Here is an 18,658-nt window from a genome sequence, read left to right as displayed (position 1 = left end):
TGTCCCGAAACATCAGGTCATTCAGTACAACCGCCATAAAAAAGAGAAAATATTATAATATTTTAAAAACTTGTACTAAATTATAAAATGTTTGATTGTCATTTTGTTAGCCAACTAGCTAGCTAGTTATCAGACTGTTAGCATTGTTTGAAAATATCATCATTCGGTAAAACCAAATTTTGGTTAAACTTTTTTAAACTTTTTTGGTGACAAATTTTGTCCATCTTTTAAAAAATGACAAAAGCAGTGTTAATTGATTATAAAAACCACATAATCTCATTGTTAACACCTAATATATCTTCAAAATTAATTATATTTCCATTATGTTTTTACACTTTTAAAAACCTTATTCGTCAATGACCCATCAACAAAACAGTATGTCTTCCTTTGCTTCTTTTAAGCCATAAATAAAATAAACTATAGAACATTCGGAAATAAAGAATGTTTAGGTGTTTTTTTTAATCTTTCTGCATATTACATCCATAGACATAATACATATTATTCCAATAAGGAGATGGCGAGGAGTGACTAAGCAAGTCATGCATGGAATCATTCACTCAACCAATTCGTTCAAAACACTGATTCATTCAGGCACGTTCTGCAGTGGCTTCGTTTGGAATTATTTTCGTTGTTCGTTTCGGAGTAACTGACGATATAGTTTCTAAAATACAATGTCCCACTCACTACCTATTTTTGTTTCACAATGTTCTGAGAGTTTATTCAACTTAAAAAGACAATTATACACTTAATAGGGCAACATTTCTATCCTGAAGCCAAGACAAGCTAACAGTGAAAGTAAATATCATAAAAAGTTTCCTCACCTGGCTACCTGTTTTCTCAGACACCTGTCAGGACTTGACAGAGGCAATTAAATGTAGAAGACCAAGTCCATGTCACACTCATCTTGAGTCCTGTCAATTAATACCCCTCGCAGGTCCAAAGACATGCAGTCAGGTGTGAATCCAGCAGAGCGAGTCAACATCTTACAGCAGTGCGGATGAATAACACGGGGAGGAGGAGGAGGAGAGGATGGCCACCTCCTTCACTGGCAATAAATGTTATGGGAGAGGAGTATGGTGGGTGGATTCTCATCTCTTCACCAGTCAGCACAGCTCCATCTCCAAGCAACGGTGCTGCACACGTGCCTGAAATGCAGAAAAGCCTGGTTTGGGGGACAGAGTATAAGCTGACATTGACAAATTTAATCAGCACAATTCCAGCAAAATTCAGTTTTTTTCTTCTTCTTGTAAACAGTGTTGCCTATTCAGTATATAAATGAAAAAGTGCACAAAGCTAGCAAGAAAAGCTTCTGGCCAAGTTCTTAAATTTCACTGCCACTGTGTCTAATGTCTTTCATAGCAATGAAAAAAAGCCTTTGCTTAAACTGCTGGTGTGGAGTGGACACATTGTGTTGCCATGAGTTTCCAAGCAACCAAGCTCTCTTCACATGAGGCATTCATATACTGTAATAAGGGCTTCTAGCTAGAGAGAGACAAGAAGGGGGGGAAAAAAAACTCCTTTTAGCATAAATAAAGTTTAGCATTTTCAAAACTATTTGTATAAAGATATGGTGATAGTGACAATTACTGTGGTTATTATACTTAGAAAACATTACCAGACTCAAAACTAACTTAGAGAGGACCAGAATTTTGTTTTTGCTCGATTTTGTTTTCATAAAAGCTGCAGACTTAACCCAGTACCCCATCTAGTGGCAAACCTGCTACTTAAAACCCAGTAGATTTTACATTACATTCAAGCATATTCAAAAATGCACAACCACTTGAAGAGAAGACAGACAGAGTTGATATCAAGGAACTTTTATTGATTTTGCTGTAACAGTGTCCACTGGCATTGGCATTTCATTAAAATTAAACAGAACAGGGTCTCAAAGAAGAAAGAAAATACAGTTTCCAATTTCCACCACATTAGATAGAACACTTCCATCCTATATTCCCACATACAGAGCTAAATGCATTTCTGATAGTTTCTGAGACCTGGGAAAAGTATGAAGCAAAATAAGCTTTAAATCTTTAAACAAAAATAATTTTAAACTCCATATTGCAGAGTTGAAACAAGCTGGGATTTGACAACTCAAATCTATTACAGAAAGACAGTATAATATACGTTTCCTTTACTGTAAACCGTTATTACTCGAATGTGACTTTTACAAAAGTCTAAACCGGAAAATCGGGCATCTAATTGTGAAGGATTTCAGCAGAATTGAATACATGATAGAAAGTTTAACTGCAACCGATCAAAGTCAAACCTAAACTGCATTTCTTTTTAACCAACCCCTTACTGTTACAAACATTAAACTGCTGTATGTGCAAATCTTCCCATCTCTGTAAGAAAGTAAATGGTAACAAACATGTTTCCAAAAATATAAATGTTTTCTAGTAAAACATAGCAATATCTTGATCGTATCCTCAACTTGAAAGTCAGAAAGAAATTAAACAAAGGAACTGATCCTGTTTTAAGGTATGAAAGAGAACTGTATTTGACAGCTGCTCAGCTTAGTAAAGTAAGGCATGGATACAGAGGCTAAGCACAAGATCACTGTGTGTGTGTGAGAGAGAGAGAGAGAGAGAGAGAGAGAGAGAGAGAGAGAGAGAGAGAGAGAGAGAGAGAGAGAGAGAGAGAGAGAGAGAGAGAGAGAGAGAGAGAAACATTCTGTGCTTCAGAGAATGAGTGAAGCACAGAAAGAGAAAATTAAAGTCATGAGAATAAGTCTTATCCTCTTTAAGTCACTTTGTTTGGATAATCTCTTTGCTTAATTCTCTTTCCAAATTAATCAAACCTACTTGTCTTCCACAAGATTTGGCATCCCCAAAAAAATTCAACATCGATTAAATGATCTCACATGTGATCTAAAGACTAAGAAGCAGACCAAAAGAACATGCATAGAAGAGCATTGGAAAGATTCAATTCAAGTTTTCAAGATGTTTGATCTGAATCAAAATATGAATGTCTGGTCACTACAAAACTATCCATCTTTTGAAGAATCGTTCACATTGTGTGGCTGTGAGACAGACAATAGTAAAATGACCAAAACAACACTTCAGTGCTTTCCTACCTTTGATTTGATTATCAAGGTTTGCAAGGATTGTAGTAATCGGAAAGTGACAGCAGATGTCACAGCTGATATTAATGTTAAATATTCACCGTGCTATTTCTCCCATGAAAGGAGCCATAAGATGTGTACTTGTTAGGTACATAATGCAAGTGCTTCCTGAGACCAGCTCTCTTTTTGTCATCATTTCATTAAGTATATTAAATCATTGATCCAGTCCAACAGTACTGGGTATTGTCTACCTTTTACCAGAGGATGGATGTGACAACAGAGCTGATGTTGACGCTTCAAACATCTCACCATGCAAAGGTAAGTACAAACCATACTGTTAGCAGGACGAATATGAACGGAAACATTCTCTCTGACCTAAAATATCAGTTTGGTCATTCAAAATTGTGATCAGATGTTATTTACTTTATGATTACACTGGGCAAAAGGAAATTCAAAGAATTTGCTCATGCTCATTTTGGGTTAGTTCTAAATAAGAGTCAAAAATCTGTATACATTTGTTTGGCATCATAATCCTGTAAAAATTCAAATGAGTGATTAAGGTATGTGGTTTGGACAATTCTACAAAACTATTCTTTTGAGCTGAACAAATACCTGAAAAAAAGTTAACTGATATAAAAGACTTGGAATGAATATAGAATTCTTTCATTTTGAATCAAAATTATGATTATTATGATAATCCTGCAGTCCCTTTGAAATTAAACTGGGAAATAAAGATCCAGTAACCGTTTTGGATGGGGAAAAAAATATATACACATGTTACATTTGGGATGACATGAACATGCAGATAACTGCATTTCCTGACTTGACTGCAAATCAGTTTACATGTGAACAAAGTAGACTGCATTAAGGGTATCAACTGGAACAGTGTACTCTGAACTATCAGTGAATCTCTGATGGCTGATTTGTTTATGAGTCTATTACGGTAAATTGGTAATATATCCGGGCACTTACAATAAAGAATTTTTCCCTTGCTCTGTGACTTAAGCAAGAACAGCTGCTGGCAGCCCTGAAACCTAAACAAAAAGAGCTCAACAGGCTCACAGGTTAACCTTCAGGGCTCCAGCAGCCCCACTGGGCAAACTTTAGTCATTTATCCCCATGATTATGCAGCACCCAGCAGCTAGAGAGAGCAAAAGGAGAGGGCTCACAACATTGGTTTCTACAAGCCAAGCCACTGGCACACAGGTACCAGGTAATTAATCGTTCTTCACGTTGGTTCCTCTTCTTTAGATGTCCATCTCAAACTGAGCATCTTCAGCTGCAAAACAAAAGAAAAAAGAAAAACAAATTCATGTGCACCATGCATGACCACTAGTAAACAGACAGAGAATGGTGTGAGCTAACAACCAGATCCATTACTGTTTGTGTACATAAGATGGTCGAGCACAAAGCAGGGAGGTTCCAGTGGAAACGGTTCCAGTTTGGTTGGTTTTAAAGACTAACCTTGCCCTGGTTTGGCATCATGGTTGTTTATGTTGTTAGCTTCATTCCTCTTGTTTTCATTGAGGATGTTCTTGCCTGTCACTCCTGGGATAACCGGCAGATGTGCTGGTGGGGTCTGGGCGATGGGCGAGTTACGCCGGTCTAATAGGAACTTACGATCATAGATAATTCGGGTTCCTGCATTATCACAACAAACATACTGTTATAATCAAATTTTATTGCATAACTACCAACCTGGCACAACCATCCTAAAGAAATATGACCTATTTCCTTTTGTGTTTATCAGATGAGATTGAAAACAACATGAGGGTGAATTAATTATACAGAATGCTGACCATATTCCCTGAAAAGTGTGAGATAGATATTAATGACATATTGTAAAGCTTTTGAAATCACAAAGATGATTAATGTGATTAATTTAGTATGAATGGTCACAACAATTAAGTACATAATCCTTTGAACAGTATAATTAACCCAATGCACAAAATAATACTGTTGATCTATAGCTATCAATATCACACTTGATAGGGTGTATACTGCTAAATGTATCTGTCTCTGTATGCGTTTAATGGAATGCATTTCTTTGTTCTGTTCTATTCTGTCAATCAGTCACTGCCGACCAATCACGTTGATCAGAGCGAAGCACAGGCGGCGCTGTTTTTGTTTTGAACTACATGGCTGTGTCTCAAAAGCCCAGTCAGCTGCCTTCCTAGGCAACATCTTTGGCCATCGCCGATTTAAACGTCTCAACATTTTGAGCATCAACAAACAGTCTACATGCAAAATAACTAAACTTTCCTACGAGCCCCAAAAATACTGTCTGAGCAGATAGAACAGTAGGTTTTGAGACACAGCCTTTTATGTGGTTACGGCTTCCTGGCCAACACAGGCCACCCTCTAACATTGGACTGTCTCCATGCAAACGGCTGCAGATATCAGCCGGGACATACAGCACACGTCTCAGGCGGGTTATTACCTCCCGGGGTGGTGGAGAATAAAGTGCCTCCAGGAGTGGTGCAATAGTCGTGAGGTAGCTGCGTTGAGTCGTTGATCAGCACCGTCCTGGTCGGGATGGCCCTGCTCTCACTAAACTGACGACTGGACGACATTGCACTTGCTTTGGGTGCTAATCAGAGTCGAGCGATAAGTTTTCCCGATGCAAGGTAAAAACCTCGGGCCCTTTCCCCTTGTTTCTTATCGCTTTCCCAAGGCTTTCTTGACGTTCAGCTCGTCCTCCCAGCCGTCAGCACCGTCCCCTCCCTCCGCCAGGCAGGAAGCGAAGAGCGCTGGGAGGATATGACGTCAAGGGAGATTTATTTATTTTATTTTTTTTACGTCAAAGGAGAATTACATCGCATGAACGCCAATGGAAAAATATAATAACAAATATAAAAAATATTATATAGTTGGTTAGATTGGGAAATCAATTCGCTGACCAGCTAAACTAGGTAACAACATCAACTTGACCAGGTTGTGAATCAAAACAGCTTAGGCTGATTTAGCTGCAAATATACAAAACTGTCTTTGAACATATTAAAAGTTACTACGTTAAAAGTGTGATATTTACATTTTTCTGACAAGATATTTTTTTGTTTTTTTTAGCACTGAACATCATTACCGATTCACAAATCAGATGCACATACACTTAACGCTTACGCGCAAATCAACTTCTGCGCATGTGCGATTTCCCCAAGCAAGTCGCTGAGGTCCTTTTACACACAGCCTACCGGAATCAATACACAATAGCGCACAATATGAGTTTCTCCACTGAAGAAAGAGGAAACCCTAACACTTTGAGTTATAGGCTCTATTTTAGTAAGTATGAATTCTGTTCTTCGGAAATTGATGATGAGGAGTTTGTACGGTCTGGGATGTTCATTGAATTAAGATGAAAGGGGCTGGGCCGCAAGTCCCACGTGTCGCTTTTCCTCGCGTCATTTATTACCTAAACTTAATCAAAGAAACAGTAAATGTGATGAATTTACGATATGAAATTGATATTTTGCACAGACATTTTATTTTAATGGCTATTTGTTTGTGGGTTTGTTTAAAGGACTTCTTAGTTAAAAGAAACTAAACACCGGTTTAATAGTGAAAACTGAAAGTCACAAATGGACGACAATATATTATTATTACCAAACTTTTTATGTTGTATTGCTGTTTAAAATGTGTAAATGAAGGACGGGCAAATAGGCTACAGGGTCGCTCATTGCATCATATTGCAGAATATAATTTTTGGTTCTGTAATTTTGTCTGCTCTGTCTAAAATGAGCTCAGATAAATAAAATATGAAGTACATAGATTAATCAGATATACTGAATGAATTCCCTCAAAATTGGGTGTACTTTGTTTAGTTTAGTTGCCACCTGTGCATTAGACATCTCACCCATAGCAGCAGTATGACATCACCTCTCTCTTCTGACAAGTAACATGATTGACAGATTATATGCACACTGAGGAAAATCATTAACACACTGAACTTGCTAATTTATGTTTCAAACCCGTATGATTTTCTTTCTTATGTGGAACACCCAGTGAAAATTTGTGCAGAATATCCGAGCTTGCTTTTATACAGGTGTTATTTGATGTTCTGACTTGTCTTGCTTAAAAAAAATGCTTAAAAACATCCAATATACTAAAGTTTGAATGCCTGGGCTGGCTTGTCCAGAACACATTTATGAAAATTTGTCATATAAATATTTTCCTAAATTATCACACAGGCATATTCATTTATACATTAATGCTTACAGTATAACAGTGCCTATAATTTGTTTAAAATTAATCTATTTCTTTCTGTCTGTGTATCTGTTTCTAATTACTAAAAGTCGTGCTATAAATTCTTGCTTGACAGCTTTGGTCACTTTTGTATGAGTGGAAAAGAGCAGTTTGGAAATTCTACTCAAGTAAATTATGCAGATTTTTTATTGTTATTATATTTTGGGAAAGGTAGACTATACCTTTAAGAGTGAAGGCTTTAAAGATTTCAAAAACAGAGCTCATTACGTTTTATTCAAGGTGGACATGGAGGCTAATGAGAGCTAGTTATTATACAATTCATGGGTTTTTATTATTTAATTAGTTTTTGCCTTAATATGGAAAACAGCAAGATCTTGCTCAGCAAGATTTTAAGTGATCAGGGGCCGTATTCACAAAACATTTTATCTTACCACTAAGAGTTCTCCTAAATAGCAGTAAAAGTTCTTAGCTAAGAGTTTTCTCTTAAAACCTATTCACAAAGCTGCTGAGACCAACTTTTACTAAGGAATAGACTGAAGTCTTAAGCTAAGAGTAAGGGAGGGGTTGACCTCGTTGCTATGGAGTATACACACTGTGATTGGCTGATGGGGAGGAGTCAGTGATTTAATCATAGAAATATTGTAGAATGAGGTGTCATGTTTCCATATTAAAATAAAGGTTTTCATATACAAATGTTGCCCTATTCAAATAAATGTTTTTTTAATAAAAATGTTCCCACAGTCAAAATAAAATGTTGCCATATTGTTGCCATAAAGGTTTTAAAATGTAGGCTAAGTGTCACAGCTGCTTTGAAACAATTACCAATTGTAAAAAGCGCTATATAAATAAATTTGACTTGACTTGACTTGACTTGACTAATTAAACTATACAGTTAATTGTCCGCCTCTTGGATGTCTGCATCTCAAGAGAATGCAGAATTCAACTGACAAATTATGTTTTATAAACAAAGTTTGGGAGAAACACATTCAAACGGTCTTTCTAATCAGCACGAGAAGCGAAATAAATACACAGACGATATATATATATATATATATATATATATATATATATATATATATATATATATATATATATATATATATATATTTTTTTTTTTTTACTCTATTAAATTATTTGTAAGTGTGAACCCATGAAAACCACTGCCACAGGTAATCAGACAATATTTATTTATTTGTTAAAGATTAATTTTTGGCGTCTCATCATAGATTCAAATCTATAAATCAATTTTTTTTTTTATTGCATTGCATTTTATTGCATTTATAAAGAAAAGGTTCAGCACCCAAGGCTCTGTCGCTATTGTCTCAGTGGTGTTCAGTGTCTTTGGGTGGATTAGGACTCTTTGTGATTTGCTCTTAGTGACTTAGGAGTCCTCTTGACTACTCCTAACGTTTCACAGATTTAGGAGCTAGTTTTAGCGCTAAAATGCTTTGTGAAATACTCTTAGAGCAAAAATTTAGGAGTCCTAAAATTAGGACTGACACGCCCATTATTTTTAAGAGTTTCTCCTAAATCGGCAATTTAGGAGCTACTTTTAGCCTTAAGATGTTTTGTGAATACGGCCCCAGATGTACAAATAATTGAAGCACACAACTGCATTTGAAATATTTATTTGTACAGAAATGTTATGTTACATATGTAACTTTCTTGTTTTTAACAGAGAACTCAGATGGAAAGTATATTTCACCATTCCATGACATACCTATGTGTGCTGATGAATCGCAGGTACAGTATTTTAATGTTCCTAGTTTCTCTTGTCAGGGTCACAGTGTTGATACCCCTCCCTTGTGGGAGCCCTTTGGCTGTTAATGGTCATTTCACAATCCAGCACAGTACAGTGTATATCAGCTCTTTATCGGGTGAAGGGACTTAGTCTGTGAGAGGAATGATCTTTACCCTTTTAACAGTGTCATCTTAAATCGTTCAATACTTTGGACTGTTCTGATATCTTATGTGTTTAAAACTTTATGAGTAATCATTCTCATGACTTTTTAGTAATATGAATGTTTACTTGCTTAAGATTTTCTTTTTTTTAATAAACCATTTTTATTTACTCTGTAGAACATTTTCCACATGGTTGTTGAAGTACCAAGATGGACAAATGCAAAAATGGAGGTATGAGCAACAGTACAAAACTACATAACTTCAGTATAACACAATAAAACAATAGAATAGAGGACTTTGTAACAGGCCTTATATTTTGTATGGCCATATATTTACACACCTAAAACATTAATGCATACAACACAATACATATAGGACTAAGTGATGTTGAAAAGAAAACACATTTAACCTACATTTGTGGTGTATTGTGTACTGATATTCAAACAAAATAATGACCCATCAACCAGTTGATGTCTGCATGAATATTCTGCAAGTCAACAATATGCTTTATTTTTCAGATTGCCACAAAAGACCCTCTAAACCCGATTAAGCAAGATGTGAAGAAAGGCAATTTGCGCTATGTGGCCAATGTTTTCCCACACAAAGGCTATATTTGGAATTATGGAGCAATCCCTCAAGTAAGCCTTTTAAATCAGCACCGACCATACGTTAAATACATAGAATAAAACAGACCTTTTAAAGGGTTAGTTCACCTAATAATGAAAATTCTGTCATTTATTACTCACCCTCATGTCGTTTCACACCCGTAAGACCTTTGTTAATCTTTGGAACACAAATTAAGATATTTTAGTTGAAATCCGATGGCTCTGTGAGGCCTGCATAGGAAGCAATGACATTTCCTCTCTTTTAAGATCCATAAAGGTACTAAAAACATATTTAAATCAGTTCATGTAAGTACAGTGGTTCAATATTAATATTATAAAGCGACGAGAATATTTTTGGTGCGCCAAAAAAAACAAAATAACGACTTATTTAGTGATGGCCGATTTCAAAACACTGCTTCATGAAGCATCGGAGCAGAAATGAATCAGTGTGTCGAATCATGATTCAGATCGCGTGTCAAACTGCCAACGGCTGAAATCACATGACTTTGGCGCTCCGAACCGCTGATTCGACACACTTATTCACTGTGCTCCAAAGCTTCCTGAAGCAGTGTTTTGAAATCGGCCATCACTATATAAGTCGTTATTTTGTTTTTTTTTTGGCGCAACAAAAATATTTTCGTCGCTTTAAAATATTAATATTGAACCACTGTACTTACATGAACTGATTTAAATATGTTTTTAGTACCTTTATGGATCTTGAGAGAGGAAGTGTCATTGCTGGCTATGCAGGCCTCACGGAACCATCGGATTTCAACTAAAATATCTTAATTTGTGTTCTGAAGATTAACGAAGGTCTTGCAGGTGTGGAACAGCATGAGCGTGAGTAATAAATGACAGAACTTTCATTTTTGGGTGAACTAACTCTTTAATTTTAAAATATTTTAAAATGTAATAATTTATTCCTGTGATAGGAAAACTGAATTTTCAGCATCATTAATCCAGTCTTTTTTTTTAGATTTTACAACAACTTTATTTAAATATTTTCTGACAGACTTGGGAAGACCCCGGGCACAAAGACAATGACACAGGGTGTTGTGGTGACAATGACCCAATCGATGTCTGTGAAATTGGTAGCAAGGTATTGATACTGGTGTTTGTCTTTTGAAGTATTCAATGAAATAAAGCCAAATTCATAATAAACCCAAATTTATAATGAAGCATGTCCATTATCTGCAGTTAAAGTTGAATTAGATAAACAAACCCTATAATGCTTGATCTTTGCAGGTGTGCAGTCGTGGAGATGTTATCAAAGTGAAAGTCCTGGGTGTCTTAGCAATGATTGATGAAGGAGAAACTGACTGGAAGGTCATTGCAATCAATGTTGATGACCCTGAGGCAAAGGACTTGAACAGTAAATGACACTTGTTGCTTTCCTGTTTACTTAGAAGAGAGATACAGATTTGTGATTGTTTTTATTCCTCTGATGTGAAATACAGGCATTAGTGACGTGAGGAGACTCAAGCCAGGGTACCTTGAGGCCACAGTTGACTGGTTCAGGAGGTACAAGGTACCTGATGGGAAACCCGAAAACCAGTTTGCATTTAACGGAGAGTTCAAAGACAAGGTATGTTGAAAAAGTGTTGTAAATAAGCTTTATTTTGTGATTGGTCATAAGCCTTAACAGCTCTGTAAATATCCTACATTTATTCCAGAACTTTGCCATTGAGACAATCAAAGCCACCCATGGCTTCTGGAAGGCACTTATCTCACAACAAACCCATGCTGGAGAACTAAACTGGTGAGGGAATCTTTCTTCAGCAGTCTGCATTTGTTTTCTCATTTGCATAGTATTTTATTTCAGCTCTGACTGTTTGCTCTTCCATTTACAATCACTACAGATAGCCTATAAAGGTGTAGACAAGGGCTGTGTACCAATCCAAATTTTAATGCCCTTCACTCACTAACTTCCTTCTGTTTCGTGGACACGGATGTGCGTCATTGCTTATGCTGCACTACTGGCGGAACTTGTGAATAATGTTTAAATCAAAGGCACTAAGAGCCCTTGATCACTTGGAATTCACTATGGAGCTGATTAATTATTCAAACCCCTTTTGTACTAAGGAGTATATTTTATGCACCATTCTTATATGCTTATAGGTTGTTGAAAAAAATAGTAAATGAGCTGTTGGAGAAAAATAAAATTACACAAATGAAACAAAATATCAAATAGAGTAAACTTTGACTGTGAACATAAGGTAGCTACAAATATTATGTGATTGAATCTCAACATAATTAATATATTATACACTTCCGTTAAGTGCCATCTGCTGTGATGTCACAATCAAGTTGAATTGTGGGATATAGAGCTGCTTGAAGTGTACATCGGAGCAGACTTGCTCCCTCGGTCAAAATCGAGGGGACGAGGGTCTGTCTATATGAACTTCCCTTGTCCACTTCACGAAGTGGAATGCACTTAACAAATGGCGCAAGGATTCCCCTGACAGGAAGTGCTTAGGGAAGTTCACAAGTGCGTGTCTAAAATTGGAGTGGAATGCAGCCCTGGTTTAAACCTGAAATACATAAATATATTATGAAATAAAGAGAATTTTATTTGCTTTGTTTTCTTTTCACCTCAAGTCATATTGCTTTTTTCTTTTTCATTGTGCAGCAAGAACACGTGTGTCTCAGAGGGAGACAGTCCATTCTGCTGTTCGGCAGATGAAGCCAAAGCAGTTGTTGATGGAGTATGAACTTTTTTTTTTATTTGAATTCACAGGACTTTATTCACTATTTAATAAAATGAATATACATATGTATTAGTTTTATAGTGACACCTTATGTCAAATAATACTTTACTCATGTGGTAACTGAAACTAATTTTTCTTTCTATTTTTAGTCATGCCCATGTGGAGATTCCAGTCCAGTTCCCAGCTCAGGTTTGATTTTTTTTTTTTGTCTTTTTCTTTTTTTGCAGTGACACATCAGATCTCTTAAAATCTGTTATTTTAGTTTTATATTATTATATATTTTGGTAACACTTTATTTTACAGTGCTGTAGTTTCACGTTACTATGTGTACTTACTATAGTAATAATAGTAAATTATGCATAATTACAAGTAACTAACCCTAAACCAAACCCTAACTGTAACTCTATACCAAGTAGATGTAGTTAATTAATATTACTCAGTACTTATTTAAGTAATTACAATGTAACTACGGCACTGTAAAATAAAGTGTAACCTATATTTTTTACTGTCATGTATTTGTTCAATTTTACATTTACAAATGAATAACAGTTTTTCTTTCAAGACGTGCATCATATTTACATGGTTTCGTTTTCTTTTACAGTTGACAAGTGGTTCTACTATGCAAAGAACTGAAGAAAGTAACACTGTTAATGCACCAATGTGATCATGTTTAGAATGTGCATGTCAGTTTCTGTCTAGAATAATGGATATTATTTGAAAACATGGGCACTTAACATATTATATGGAGACTAAATCTCAAATTAACAGTTAGAGGAGCTAACCGATGTCTTGCTAAGTTATGTTGATTTTGATAATGGTTAGATATTCTGTGTAAAAGATACTAAGGTTAGAGATACTAAATAGTCTGGTCAAACTCAGGTACTGTAAGATGTGGAACAAATGCTTTAATAAACTTTTTCTCATATGACACTGCTGTTATCAGATACTTTTTGGTAAAAGCTTTTGCTTTGTATTAGATTGTCTTTACATAAATACAATTTTAACAATAAAAATGCAATATTTATATATAATTGTCACAAGAGTGAGCTGATGTACAAGAAATCGAGGATCCATAATGCCAGTGTGGACAAAAAAGTTTATTTTTTTCATTATTTTTAACAGGTGCATCCAAAACACATCACTTTTAAAGGGATTGTTCACCCAAAAGTGAAACTTCTGTCAGTTTCTCCAAATCCATATGACTTTCTTTGTTCTGTACAACAACAGATGTTAGTCAGAATGGGACTAACAACCTCGGTCATCATTCACTTGCATATTTTTCCTATACAGTGAAAGTGGAGACTGCAATTCTAATGTTTCTGTTATCTTAAATTGTAATAATAATTCACAAAATTACTGTTACTGTATTTTTGATAAATGCAGTAGTAAGTATAAAATACTTAAAAAATAAATAAATAAATAAAAATCCTACCAACCCCAAACTTTTAAATGTAAATCTTAGCTGTCAGACCCCACAGATGCAGGTCAGTCAACATTTAGCAACCAGATGACAACGCATTAACCTACAATCGATCTGAGACCACCCTATGCACACAACTACGCAGTTCCGGTTAAACGTCAAATTCAGGCTGGTGTTCAGCAGAAGAACACAGACCTGACTGACTGGTCTACTACTCACGCGGACCCTTACAGGTATTGACTCGAATATTTACCATTTTAGAGCTCATAGTGTTATGTGTTATTTACAAATGACGCAACATTACAAACGACGCGACTGTTAAAATATTTGTAAATGGATACAATTTTTAATAGACACATTTTTAAAAAAGCCAGGTTTGATCTATAACGTCATGCTAAGCTTTTTTTTTTTTTTTTTTTTTTTACCTTCACAATACTTTGTTTTGCTCATTCAACCTTTGACCAGCATATCTGGCTGTTGTTTTCAGTGTGTTTAAAGCGCCTCCACTGTATTGACGTGTTTCTAGAAAACGCGCGCTAAACATTTGGGCTGTGTATACTGCGATGGTTACAGTTAGGGAACAATAATATTTGGTTGAATATGTATCCAACCTAATAAACACCATAATAAGTTCGTTATTAATGTATAGAAATGCACTTGAAGTTGAACGACTTGCTGTCATTTGAGTGACAGCTATGTCTGTGTGCTATATCCATGGCGTCAAGTGACAAGGTCTCGCAACTAGAAATAGTTTCTTGCTCATGTTGTGTGCGGGATATTGCTAATAGCTACGAGGGGGTTTGTGTCTCTTTTCTTAAAGGCATTATTGAAGGCAAAACGTTAACTTGGGCTATTTAGTAACGTAGTAGCTACCAGCTGTTTTTCCACATACTTACAGTAGATTTAGGTAAAGAGCTTATTTTGGAGTTAGCAGAGCCCATTGGAAAGTCTTGAATCTTGCAGTACTCTGTTGGAACAAATATCTCATTCTGTTGCTATTTCATTTCAGGGAGCAGGCTACGAAAATGTCTTTCATACTTGATTGGCTGTACAGAGGATTCAGCAGTGTGTTACAATTATTAGGTAAAGAATCAGCCAGATATTGAAAAACAGATGAGCATCAATCATCACGTAACTGTTTTTTTGTGCTTTCATTCTTATATTTCCTTTTAGGACTCTATAAAAAGTCTGGGAAATTAGTTTTTCTTGGATTAGACAATGCTGGAAAAACAACATTATTGCACATGCTTAAAGATGATCGACTTGGGCAGCATGTTCCAACACTTCACCCTAGTAAGTAAAATGTAATATGTTACTGTTTTAATATGAGTTGTATAGATTTACAAAGTAAATAAAAACAATATTTTTTATTCTTACAAGCTGAATTCTACATTTGTTGGAGCAAACATTGTGCACAATGTACTGTCTCTTGTCCTATCTGCTAGCATCTGAGGAACTGACTATTGCTGGGATGACTTTCACAACATTTGACCTGGGTGGTCATGCTCAAGGTAAATATAGAATTTAATAATAGATGATTAATGATTCTGGAATTTAAATCTAAGAATTAAAAATGAATGCTATTATTAAACAAAAGTAGATTTATATATTTATATATATATATATATATATATATATATATATATATATATATATATATATATATATATATGTTTAGAAATTTAGATCAACCAGACATAATGATCTTGTCAATTCACAATTCTCAGCAAGAAGAGTTTGGAGAAATTATCTTCCAGCAATAAATGGGATAGTGTATCTTGTTGACTGTGCTGACCATGAACGACTACAAGAAGCCAAAATCGAGTTGGATGTAAGTCTACTTTTATATAGTCAAGGGTTTTGTTAAAGGAACACTCCACTTTTTTTGAAAATAGGCTCATTTTCCAACTCCCCTAGAGTTAAAAAGTTGAGTTTTACTGTTTTTGAATCCATTCAGCCGATCTCCGGGTCTGGCAGTACCACTTTTAGCATAGCTTAGCATAATTCATTGAATCTGATTAGACCGTTAGCATCTTGCTCAAAAATGACCAGAGTTAATATATGTTTCCTATTTAAAACTTGGAGATCGGCTGAATGGATTCGAAAACAGTAAACTCTAGGGGAGTTGGAAAAGGAGCCTATTTTCAAAAAAAGTGGATTGTTCCTTTAAGACAAGATAGTTACATAGACACACAAGTTTAACTATGAATACATCCAGAGGAATTGTCAAAGCACTGACTTTATTGCACAAATTTAAATTTTCTTCCCAATTCCACCAATCAAAACAGCCATATATTTAAATAATAACGATTGCTCTTTATACTATAGGCCCTCTTAACTGATGAAACCATCTCCAATGTGCCAATCCTTATTTTGGGGAATAAAATTGACCGGCCAGAAGCAATTAGTGAGGATGCGCTGAGAGGAATGTTTGGTCTTTATGGACACACCACTGGAAAGGTAGATCATTGAGGAAATATATTATCTAAAACATTTTGTTGTATAGTTTGGTATGTAATATATAAAATGTATAATATTTTCTGGAACAATACAAGGTCTTATTTTGTCTCTATACATCCACACAGGGGAATGTATCACTGAAAGAACTCAACCTGAGGCCAATGGAAGTCTTTATGTGTAGTGTGTTGAAGAGACAAGGATATGGTGAAGGTTTTCGATGGCTATCTCAGTATATTGATTAACATATTTAATGTGTTTATTAATTCATAACTGATGTATCCTTATTTATTAATTGATTATTTATCTTGTAATGAAACTAAGTAACCAGGGGTGTTATATATTATCTGAGCCTAAGAAATCCAGTGTGGTGATAGATCAATATCTGAGATATGCATTTATTTAATAAGCTACGGTAGCAATTACTTACACTTTTACTTTTTTAAGATGCAATTTATGCTGTTTACTTTTCTAAAAGGGTTAGAAATACAGCATCCTTTAACAGTTGACCAAGCTGGGTTATTTTAAGGGATGGCATCTGTAACATGTTGTTCACCTGAGTGTCAGTTTTAAACCCTGCCAAAAGTTAAACATACCTTTGTACATTTGATTTAAGGACTTCTAATCAGGTGAATATCATTTGTGTTCTGATGTCACAATCATTAGATGATACAGAATCAGTGTTTTTTCATGTTACATGTTACATTACCTCAGTGCCTTAATGCTGGTGGCTCTTCCTAGTGCTGTATTTCCCACCTGTTTAAAGGAAATACTTCTGAAGGTGTGGACTGCCAATGTATACATGCTTGCTTATCAAATTTGCTGAGATTTACAATTAAATATTTATACCTAATATTTAAAACTACAAATGTTTGATTTGTATGTAGTATTTTGATATGCGCTGATGTGTTCTTCATTTTCAGTGATGTTTCTACATTAGCTTGTTTCAACACTAAACTACCTGAATAAATGTGCAATAAGTACTTTTTGACTGTCAGCTGTGACTTATTTGCAGTTATGACATGAAAGTACATAGGCTTTTTTAGTTCATATTGCCTTTGCAATAGAAAAATCTGTCATATTACTAGGTCACTTTTACCCCTATTTGTAAATAGGCTTATGTGAAAGGATTGGGATTTTCAATGGTGCTTATCTTTTGAAATGGCTAATTATGTACGTGCCACTTGTAGCACCTTGTAGCATGCACTGAAGTAGGCAACACAAATAAAATATTTTGAATTTTCTGTGTGTACTTTGCCCTTTTCCAAAAACATCGATATGTATATGAATCATAAACAGCAATTTGAATAAACATTTTAAATAGTAAAATATTTGTGACATCCTAGGTAATAACCACTCTTAGGTAATAACTAGGTAAGAATCAATCTTAGGTAATAACAAGGTAACAACTAGGTAATAACCAATCTTAGGTAATAACTAGGTAATAGCTAATCTTTGGTTATTACCTAATTATTATCTAGTTATTACCTAATATTGGTTATTACCTAGTTATTATCTAGTTATTACCTAAGATTAGTTATTACATAATTATTACCTAAGATTGGTTTTTACATAGTTATTACCTAAAATAGGTAATAACTAGATAATTACTAGGTAATAACTAATCTTAGGTAATAACTAGACAATAACTAGTTATTATCTAGTTATTACCTAAGATTGGTTTTTACCTAGTAATTACCTAAGATTGGTTATAACTTAGGTAATAACTAGGTAATAATTAATCTTAGTTAGTAACTAGATAAAAACTAGTTAGTTATTAAGTACATTACTTATTACCTAAGATTGGTTATTGCCTAGTTATTAACTAAGATTTGTTACTACCTAGTTATTACCTAGATTGTTATTACCTAGTTATTACTTAAGATTGTTATTACCTAGTTATTACCTAAGATTGTTATTACCTAAGATTGTTATTACCTAGTTATTACCTAAGATTGTGATTACCTAGTTATTACCTAAGATTGTGATTACCTAGTTATTACCTAAGATTGTGATTACCTAGTTATTACCTAGATTGTTATTACCTAGATATTACTAAGATTGTGATTACCTAGTTATTACCTAAGATTGTTATTACCTAGTTATTACCTAGATTGTTATTACCTAGATATTACTAAGATTGTTATTACCTAGTTATTACCTAAGATTGTTATTACCTAGATTGTTATTACTTAGTTATTACCTAGATATTAGCATAAACGCACGACGAGGAGAATAGAAGTATAACTTGCTTTAATAAATCCACAAGGAGAGTAATCCACAAACAGGTACAACAGGAAGAACA

General features: G+C 34.8%; 3 protein-coding genes across 5 annotated transcripts; 2 read left to right on the top strand and 1 right to left on the bottom strand.

Moving 5' to 3' along the window:
* Window positions 1-1,790: 1,790 nt before the first annotated feature.
* Window positions 1,791-5,790, bottom strand: eif4ebp2 (eukaryotic translation initiation factor 4E binding protein 2). Its single transcript, XM_067386420.1, has 3 exons — window positions 5,502-5,790; window positions 4,526-4,702; window positions 1,791-4,340 (listed from the first exon to the last, which is right to left on the bottom strand). Exons 1-3 carry the CDS (start codon window positions 5,632-5,634, stop codon window positions 4,309-4,311), a joined length of 342 nt encoding a protein of 113 aa, XP_067242521.1. The 5' UTR covers window positions 5,635-5,790; the 3' UTR covers window positions 1,791-4,308.
* Window positions 5,572-13,390, top strand: ppa1b (inorganic pyrophosphatase 1b). Of its 3 annotated transcripts, XM_067386417.1 has the most exons (12): window positions 5,850-5,973; window positions 6,128-6,340; window positions 8,940-9,004; window positions 9,341-9,394; window positions 9,682-9,801; window positions 10,781-10,867; window positions 11,014-11,140; window positions 11,226-11,353; window positions 11,442-11,527; window positions 12,398-12,473; window positions 12,626-12,665; window positions 13,078-13,390. In XM_067386417.1, exons 2-12 carry the CDS (start codon window positions 6,202-6,204, stop codon window positions 13,107-13,109), a joined length of 954 nt encoding a protein of 317 aa, XP_067242518.1. In that variant the 5' UTR covers window positions 5,850-5,973; window positions 6,128-6,201; the 3' UTR covers window positions 13,110-13,390. The 3 variants fall into 3 exon arrangements, with proteins under 3 accessions (XP_067242520.1, XP_067242518.1, XP_067242519.1); XM_067386419.1 differs by lacking the exons at window positions 5,850-5,973; window positions 6,128-6,340 and adding an exon at window positions 5,572-5,688; XM_067386418.1 differs by having other exon boundaries at window positions 5,869-6,340.
* Window positions 13,391-13,986: 596 nt separating this feature from the next.
* On the top strand, window positions 13,987-17,595 carry sar1ab (secretion associated, Ras related GTPase 1Ab). The gene is made up of 7 exons (XM_067385316.1): window positions 13,987-14,129; window positions 14,906-14,979; window positions 15,070-15,189; window positions 15,342-15,407; window positions 15,624-15,727; window positions 16,225-16,356; window positions 16,482-17,595. Exons 2-7 carry the CDS (start codon window positions 14,922-14,924, stop codon window positions 16,596-16,598), a joined length of 597 nt encoding a protein of 198 aa, XP_067241417.1. The 5' UTR covers window positions 13,987-14,129; window positions 14,906-14,921; the 3' UTR covers window positions 16,599-17,595.
* The last annotated feature ends 1,063 nt before the right edge of the window (window positions 17,596-18,658 follow it).

The sequence above is a fragment of the Chanodichthys erythropterus genome, chromosome 5 (genome assembly GCF_024489055.1).
Source record: "Chanodichthys erythropterus isolate Z2021 chromosome 5, ASM2448905v1, whole genome shotgun sequence".
NCBI classification, from domain to species: domain Eukaryota; kingdom Metazoa; phylum Chordata; class Actinopteri; order Cypriniformes; family Xenocyprididae; genus Chanodichthys; species Chanodichthys erythropterus.
Note: the sequence above shows the minus strand (reverse complement) of the source record. Positions and strands in the feature narration are given on the sequence as shown.

Excerpts from the sequence above, each read along its gene's own strand:
- eif4ebp2 (XM_067386420.1), bottom strand. The coding sequence starts at position 5,634 with ATGTCGTCCAGTCGTCAGTTTAGTGAGAGCAGGGCCATCCCGACCAGG. Across the intron at positions 4,703-5,501 it reads ATTCTCCACCACCCCGGGAG|GAACCCGAATTATCTATGAT; the intron begins GTAATAACCCGC and ends GTGATAATGCAG. Across the intron at positions 4,341-4,525 it reads TGATGCCAAACCAGGGCAAG|CTGAAGATGCTCAGTTTGAG; the intron begins GTTAGTCTTTAA and ends TTTGTTTTGCAG.
- ppa1b (XM_067386417.1), top strand. The coding sequence starts at position 6,202 with ATGTGCGATTTCCCCAAGCAAGTCGCTGAGGTCCTTTTACACACAGCC. Across the intron at positions 9,802-10,780 it reads ATTATGGAGCAATCCCTCAA|ACTTGGGAAGACCCCGGGCA; the intron begins GTAAGCCTTTTA and ends ATTTTCTGACAG. Across the intron at positions 12,666-13,077 it reads CAGTCCAGTTCCCAGCTCAG|TTGACAAGTGGTTCTACTAT; the intron begins GTTTGATTTTTT and ends TTTCTTTTACAG.
- sar1ab (XM_067385316.1), top strand. The coding sequence starts at position 14,922 with ATGTCTTTCATACTTGATTGGCTGTACAGAGGATTCAGCAGTGTGTTA. Across the intron at positions 15,408-15,623 it reads CCTGGGTGGTCATGCTCAAG|CAAGAAGAGTTTGGAGAAAT; the intron begins GTAAATATAGAA and ends CACAATTCTCAG. Across the intron at positions 15,728-16,224 it reads AAGCCAAAATCGAGTTGGAT|GCCCTCTTAACTGATGAAAC; the intron begins GTAAGTCTACTT and ends TTTATACTATAG.